At 47.0% G+C, this 8,203-nt stretch overlaps 1 protein-coding gene across 1 annotated transcript in view; it reads right to left on the bottom strand.

Annotated features, from left to right (window-relative positions):
- Positions 1-205: 205 nt before the first annotated feature.
- The window catches only part of LOC107106160 (transmembrane protein 14C-like), a 13,920-nt gene continuing 5,922 nt past the window's right edge, over positions 206-8,203 (bottom strand). Inside the window, exons 3-5 of the mRNA XM_015406269.1 lie at positions 5,956-6,057; positions 4,313-4,400; positions 206-1,269 (exon numbers count right to left, since the gene is read on the bottom strand). Of these exons, the coding sequence (XP_015261755.1) occupies positions 1,212-1,269; positions 4,313-4,400; positions 5,956-6,057 (248 nt within the window). The 3' untranslated portion in view covers positions 206-1,211. The remainder of the gene's footprint in view (positions 1,270-4,312; positions 4,401-5,955; positions 6,058-8,203) is intronic.

The following is an 8,203-nucleotide window of genomic DNA, read 5'->3' as shown; positions in this document are numbered from 1 at the left end:
TATAAATCATATCTTCTCCTCCTCCTTCTTGTCATGGACTCTCTTTAAATAAACCACAGCAGAGGTTTCGTACTCTAGTTTGGTTTTAATGCTGCAAGGAACAGAATATTAATGCTGCAAGGAACAGAATACATGAACAGAATTCAATATTTTCCTCATTCTATTGTTTTAAAAAAAGACATGGATACATGATCAAAGACTGCATTATAATAACATATTACACTTTAGTAAAAAAAAAGTTCGTTTGGAAAGAAGAATACAGGAAGGTATCAAAATGGAGTTTCACATAGTAGTCAGACAGCCATAATTATATCTGTATATACTTAAGCAAAAGACATTTTTCTAAGAAAAACACATTCTCACGGTCTACGGAAATGGGTTTACTGATGAAGGCTCACATATCGCTCATACACAGGCAGCCTCCCTTGTAACCAACTGGGGCCTTTGCTAAGACTTGTGCTGCACTATGTTGCCACAGAAAGTCTGCGTCATCATGTGGGTTAAAAAGTCCTTCCCCTATAACACTAGGGCTGCCAACAGCCTGGAGAAAAAAATGTCTTGACCCTTTAATAGAAGCTAAATATGTGGCAGGCGAAGCTCCTCACAGCACAGAGGTGAAAAGCATCATATAGTTCAACAGCATCCTATCGAGCCTCTATCAAGGAAACATGATATTTCCCCCCCAAGTTGTTGGCAGCCTTACTTAAGGCACTGGGGAGTGGTCAGTAAACCCAGAAGACGGATCTTATTTGCTGCTGGTTTGTTGATGACAGAACACCTGAAACCAGGAGGTACCCCATTTACACACACCTTCTTTGTTGACTCAAATTGAGGTTCTTTTTCTAATTAAGCAAACGGCTTGCCTCTCCTTTTCCAATCGGGCATAATGGGAGCATCTACTACAGCATTTTCAAGAGTGGAATGATTCCTGTCTCCAAAGCACGACTTTCTTGCCTCTTCCTTCACACTGTAGCTCAAATGCACCCCCTCAAATACTGTTCCTGGGGCCCTTTCCCTCTGAGGAGTAGCATTCCGGGGGGGGGGGGATCGGTGGGAGGGAGAGGTAAAAATGTTGTACTCTGTGGATGGGAATCCAGTCTATATATATATATATATTAAATTAAGCCATTAAATGTTTAATGTGTTCCTTCATTCTTTTTCTCTCTCTGGCATGATTTTTATCTGCACCTCAAGTCTCACAGAATGTCCGCTTATCCCTTGTGTGGCTTTTCGTACATCTTCAGTCCGAGCCTCCCGACCATCAGCAAGCTTTAGAGAAAAAAATGGAGTCAGTTCATGGACTTAACAGGAAAAGTATCAAGCCACCGAACCACATAATCACGACACTCAAATGTCACAAACAGACCCAACTTTCAGGTGGGTAAGCCGTGCTGGTCTGAAGCAACAGAATAAAATTTGAGTCCAGTGGCACCTTTAAAATCAACATTGGCCCCAGTCACATGGGCAGGAAAATGCGGGGGGGGGGCGGGCGTGGCTGTTTGCCCCGGAGCAAAATAACGCGCAGCTATGCGATCAGACATCCCGTCGAGGTCCTGTGGTTAGGGGGGAGGTGCCGATCACAGGACAATTCTGCAGCGCGGCAAAGAAGCAGCCTCCCTAGCAAAAGGCTCCACAGGTTTAACCCCTTCCAGGGCTGCAGAGGAATGCAAACTGTGTCCTCCCTCCGGTCCCCTCCAGGAGAAGCTTCAGCCGGGCCGCACTCCCACCACGCCCCGCCTGCACCTCCCCCTCTGCCGCCTGGTGCAGAGAGTTCCTCTCGAACAGGCCAAGCCAGGAGTGGGGGGGGTACGGAAAAGAGGAGGGGGCTGTGTTGTTTGTTTTTTAACGAAGTGTGCACATGCGCCGTTGGGTGCTTGTGCGCATCCCATGGAGACTTGGGGGGAAAAAACTTTTCGTGACGGGACATGGGAAGTCACCAGATGCCACGACCTACCACCGGAAACACGATCAGGCGCCCGCCCTTGCCCTGCGGTTTCCGGAAACAAGTACCTCGGAGGTACTAGTTTTTTACCCCGCATCTTCGGCGGGAAGCCTCGGGTGAGCCACGGGAGCTCTACACTTCCCAGATGTGGTGCTGTGATCACGCCCGGAAAATCTGCCTATCTTCCGTCTCTGTAGCATGGCTAATGCTCCGTGTGACCGCAGCCATTGTTTAATTCTAGGTATAAGCACACACAAAAGCTTATATCCAGAATTAAACTTTGTTGGTTTTAAAGGTGTCACTGGACACAAAATTAACTTTGTATGTGACAGGAACAAGACAGGAAGGCCTCAGCCTCACACACTTCCTCTCCCCTCCTCCCTCCCTTGTGTACAATACAGAAACTGAACAAGACAGAAATTTCGCTTGACAGGAATATCAGGCACAGTGACAAACTGTGGTTTGTTCTGTTGGCTACAAGCCAGGATTCAGTTGGTTTAGCATCCTGGCTGGTAGGCCGCAGAACAAAACACAGTTTGACATTTGACAGCTGATTCAGATGTCATCATGACAGGCTTGGATCCTAACCTTTCACTCCGCTTGTGCTACATACTTCCACTTGGGGAAGAGGAAGGAGGCACTTCCTGCCAGCCCTGCCCCCCATGTTGACACTCACAGTACTCCTAGGAGCCCACTGTTAAATGGGAGCACAATCTCAGAAGACTACAGTAGGAGGGCAGAAACAAGAAAGGTGACATTTGTGCTGCGTCTTCTTCCGCACAATCTTCACTTTCCCAAATTACAAATCTCACTGAGGGACCTTTGTTCAGCCACTCAGCCTCACAGGGTAGTTATTGGTAGGAAAAAAGAGTCCAGTAGCCGTGTTGGTCTGAAGCCAGTTTGGTGTAGTGGTTAGGAGAGCGGACTTCAATCTGGGACAACCAGGTTTCATTCCCCACTCCTCCACATGCAGCTGCTGGTGTGTCAGTCACAAGTTCTCTCAGAGCTGTTTTCTCAAGAGCAGTTCTCGAAAGAGCTCTCTCAGCCCCACCCACCTCACAGGGTGTCTGTTGTGGGGAGGGGGAAGGAAAGGAGATTGTTAACCGTTCTGAGACTCCTTTGGGTAGTGAAGGGCGGGGCATAAATCCAATCTCTTCTTCTTCACCTTAAAGACTAACTGAATTTGTGGTAGGGTATAAGCTTTCACTTCTTCAGATAGTTATGAGGATGAAATGAGGAGGAAAGATACTCATGAACCCATGGATCCCTCGCTTGTTCCACACACAAACTGGCCACAGGCAGTCCTTACTAGTCAGTTAAGGGGACCATATGGGACCTTCCTTGCCTCATACTTTGGCAGTGCTAAACACCCCCTGCCTTGTCAGTCCCAGTGATTGTCCACAGTGTGATTAAAGAAGGTGTTCATCTTGCAAGAATGCAAATACAGCTGTTCCATGGGGCTTCTCGTACTGGGCAGCTGAAAGGTTGAGGACTGAAAGAGGGCCGGGAGAAATACTAGATTCCATACAATGGAATCTAGTTGATGGGCAGAGAGTCGCCAGAGGGAGGAGAGGAGAACGTCTTGGGAGGTGGCAGGGGTCAATTCCTGCACGAGCGCACAGGAGTGGAGCTCCGGCAGTAAAGAGCCCAGGGGGCGGGCACATGCAACAAGCCCCACCCGCTGCTCCCAGCAGGCCCAGGCCACGAGGATCAAGAAGCCTCTTCCTTCCTTCTTCTCCTTGTCTCCCTTTCCCTCCTTATTTCCTTCTCTCCCTCTTTCTTTCCCTCTTTCCCTTTCCCTCTCCCTCTTTCTTACCCTCTTTCCCTCCTTCTTTCCTTCTCTTTTCCCCTCCTTCCTTCCTTCCCAGACCTGCGCGTCCCCCCGCCCCAGCGAGCAATCCAAAACAGTCCAGTGGCACCTTTAAGACCACGTTTTATTCAGGTACAAGCTCTCCCTCCACTGTGAGGGCAGATCTCCACGTCCCCCCCCCCAATAGCTAGCAACCCAAAACAGTCCAGTGGAGCCTGAGGGGTGGGTGTTGCCTTCTGACACACTTCCGGTGATGTCAGGGGGTGTGGCATATGCAAATAAGTTACGCTAATGAGCTCCTGCACCTCTTTTCCTATGAAACGACCCCTGGGAGGTGGCCATATAAACCCTGATCTCATTTAATAAAAGTTACCAACTATTCAGCAAGATCGCTTATCCAGAAAATGTTATTTATGTAAGTTATCAAAATCTGATTTTCAACAAGCAGAACTGTTAATTAACTGTCGACATAGAAGTCTCACTTACTCCCAAGCAGGTGGAGTCTAGGACTTCACCTAAACACCAAAAATAAGAGAAGCAGAAAGCATGCCATTAAATACCTGGCCCCAGCGATCAGCCCCGCAGGCATGAATTTCCCCGAGTTGTAGAACCGCATGCCCATAATGCCAGCTAAAGTTCCAGAAGCAACTAGTTGAAAGACAAAAGCCAAGGCAGCAGTTATCTGTGGGGGGCTTCTGTGAGAGACTGCCAACTTGCAGAGAAGATTACTATCAAGATTATTTTCTTTTAAAGACACCACAAGAAAAAAGGGGGAAATGCTGTGAACGTTTTATACCACTTAACAACCCTTTTTCAACTGAAGAATTCTTTTAAAAGTTCTAACCTGCCTTGCTGAAATGATGTGTAAAGGTAAAGGTTCCCCTTGCTCGCAGCCTGATTACAGCTTTCACACCAGTGCGGTGTAGTGGTGAAGAGTGTCAGACTAGGATTTGGAGGACCCTGGTTCAAACCCCCACACGTGCCTAGGAAGCCCCCTGTTTCTCATTCTCAGCCCAACCTGCCTCACAGAGTTGTTTTGAAGGTAAAATGGAGGGGAGTGATGCTAGGCGCTTTGGGCCCCCTTCTATTTTGTATCTAATCCCTGAGAAAACTGAGGGTTCCAACCAATGCTCCCTCCAAGCTGTGGAGCGGATGTGCATGGAAGACAAATTCTGAAGAGTTCCCTTCTCACACTTACAGCTTTCACACCAGTGTGGTGTAGTGGTGAAGCGTGTCGGACTCGGATCTGGAGGACCCCAGTTCAAACCCCCACACGTGCCTTGGAAGCTCCCTGTGTGATCTTGGGCCACTGAGACATTCTCAGCCCAACCTGCCTCACACAGTTGTTTTGAAGATAGAATGGAGGGGAGTGATGCTAGGCGCTTTGGGCCTTGTGAGCAAAAAAATCTACTTTGTGAGCTACTGGCATTTAAATTGTGAGTGAGCGATTTGGCTGCTGCATAAATTAGCTAGGACAAAAATGTGTGAACCAGAGGCTAAAAAACCTGTGAGCTAGCTCACACTGACTCAGCTTAGAGGGAACACTGGTCCCAACTGTGGAAGCTGACTTGAACTAAACCCCTATGTCATGACCCAACATAGGCGTGATGACCAGGCAGAGAACACTTAAACGGTTTATTAACACAGTACCGGGGCAAGGAACACAAGACAAGGTGCTTTAAAAGATATAACAGTGTTTAAAAGGCAAAATAAACGCACACCTAACGCGACTACCTAGTTCGCTTAACTGGGTACTACTTCCAGGCGCATAGCCTGCCAGGCTACGCTACCTGTACTCACTCTCAGCCAAGTGAGAGATCTCTTTCTCTCACCAGACCAGCCTGTCCCCTCTGTGAGACCAGGCCGCAGATGAGAGACGAAAGAACCCCGTTTTCACAGTTAACAGCTTAAGTCGGAATCTCCTCACACATCTCTGGAAACTGATTGCGTTCAGACAGGCTGTTTAGTCCACTTTCGGTCTGCCTCAAAAAGAAGAAGAAAAAGAGCCACATACAACCAACAAACCACATGTTGTTTACCTGTTACTTACTGATTTATCAAATTTAGCAAATTGGTATGCTGCCTTCTGCCACCAAGATGGCTCACAGTTAGAACAAATGTAAACCACAGGAGCATGCAAATCATAATTGTAAGGGTCACTTTGCGTTTGTTTCATGCACACACATGGTCAAGGCACACTTACGCAAGGATATCCAAATTTTCTTCGGGTCTTGAGAGAGTTGGTAAGCACCCAATCCAGCTAACCCGCCAAAGAGAAGTCCAGCAGCTAAAGACTGGACACTGCCTTTAATTAAACAGAACATATTGCCTTTATTAAACAGAAGAGACATACACTGGATACGCTGAGGCTGAGTTCAGACTGGCAGTTTGGCCCGATAGAGGCACGTTTCACAAATGGATTAAAGGGGCCGGTTCACACAGCCACAGCTGTCAGGCGTTCCCCAGCTGTACTCTACCCGTCCTATGACGATTCCCTACCGAGTTTTAAAACTACCAGGTGGAAGCTGTAGCAAACCCTGGAGAGTGTGTTGATCCCGCTTCCCGGACGTGTGCACGCTAAAAGCTGCAAACGAGCTGCATTGCTGCGCCTATGCGCATGTCACCAGAGTGAAAAAAAAGCCGCTTACAGCCGCGGCTCTGCCAGGGGCGGGCCAACAGTGCGAACGCTCCCTTGCGCCTCCTCCCCGGTATGCTCCCGCATCAGTAGGTGCAGTGCGACCGGGAATCCCCGGCACAACTTGGTCCGGGTCTTTTTGCCCTGCCTCCCTCGCACTTCATACTGCCAGTCTGTCCTCAGTCTGAATTAATACATAACATGTCCCCTGTTCATAGTCAGACTAACATTTGACTATGAAAAGCTTTAACTGTGGCTTTTAAGATTTCAATATATCAGCTGCCCTATAGAATACTTGCTGTTCATGACCTTTTATTACTGACCTCATGCCCAATTCAGCTGAGAGGTAAAATGATCTATTTGCTTTGGTGTCTTTTAAAACAAGAATTTAGCATCTTCTTAGCGCAAAGGATAATCCTGTGCTACTTTAGGAAAACAGCCTCAGAAAACTGTTTCTAGTCCCATTATCTGTTTACACATAGAGAGGCGACCTGCACATTGAATTTACAAAGTGCTGTCACCCCTAGTTACTGTGCAACGGTCCTATTAAGCAGGCTTAAGGGGGGCACTCAATTATCGGTTGCCACTGCTGCCTATTCCATGTTCAGGTCAAACTTAATAGGTCTGGAAGCCTCAAGAGCACTATTAAAAAGGTCTTGAGTATTGACAATCTAGGTGTCTGGCCCCAGATTCCTGCTAGACCTCTGGACTAATGTAAAATCATGTGTCATTTTCGTAACAAAGGCACTGTAAATGCCAGTTGCCGGAATTCAAAGGAACAAGTTCCTTGTGTCTTTGGAGCCCTGAAATCCTGTTTCCTTCCCTTCCCTTTGTCCAGCTTGCACTCCGATCATAGGCAAGTGCCAGATAAACAGAGAACTTCAGATGAAGGACACGATGGACCCCAAACTGTCCTCTTGGGTGTATCCCTTTCACTACCAAGCAAGATCCTTCTTGACACTTATTCTCAAGGGATGAATATCCAGCCGGGGTTTTCTCTTCCCAAAGTCCTCTGAAATTATCAGGTGAGAGCCACTACAACATTTAAAAAAAATGTTATTGAAAATCTAGATACAGATTTTTCCACTGAGGTTAATGGGAGTTCTACACGCAAGATCAGAGAAGAATATGTGCTTTAGGGTTGTGTCCCCCACCCCACCCCACTCCACCTTGCACTATGTTGAGCTCCATCACAGCTAATGCCAGTTCTTTCCTTGCTATACTATTAATTTGTTAAAAAAAAAGTTCTTTCCTTGCTATACTATTAATTTGTTAAAAAAAAAATTGTTAAAAAAATTATTTTTCTCCACGAACATAAGCAAAAACATTACAAGGTGTATGGATCTTTGTGGGAAATTTTTATTACACTGGAAATTATTTTGTAGGTAGATCAAGATGGGTAGCCTCCTTCGTCTGCCTGTAGCAGAAGAAAAGAGCAAGAGTCCAGGAGCACCTTAAAGACTAACAACATTTATGGCAGGGTAGGAACTTTCGTGAGTCACTAAATATGTGGTAGGGGGTGAGCAGTGGCAAAGTGAGCAGTGTGACTCACGAAAGCTCCTACCCTGCCACAAGTTTTGTTAGTTATAAGCTGCTACTGGACTCTTCTTATTTTGTATGTTACAGTGTAGGTATGTGATGGGTATTTCTCTCAGTCAGTGCTAACAGGCAAACGGTGCCTCACTGCGGTCTTGGAAACAGTATGGCTGTGGTTGTATCTGTGGATTCACAGATCCAGGATGTGCCTGGGCCATTCTGCAGAGACCCCTAATGTATGATCCGCCACTGCCACCCTGTCTGAAAGACAAGGGCCCCT

Source organism: Gekko japonicus, unplaced genomic scaffold (assembly GCF_001447785.1).
Source record: "Gekko japonicus isolate JY-2015 unplaced genomic scaffold, Gekko_japonicus_V1.1 scaffold1420, whole genome shotgun sequence".
NCBI lineage: Eukaryota > Metazoa > Chordata > Lepidosauria > Squamata > Gekkonidae > Gekko > Gekko japonicus.
The sequence above is the reverse complement of the archived record's forward strand: the minus strand, read 5'-3'. Positions and strand labels throughout refer to the sequence as shown.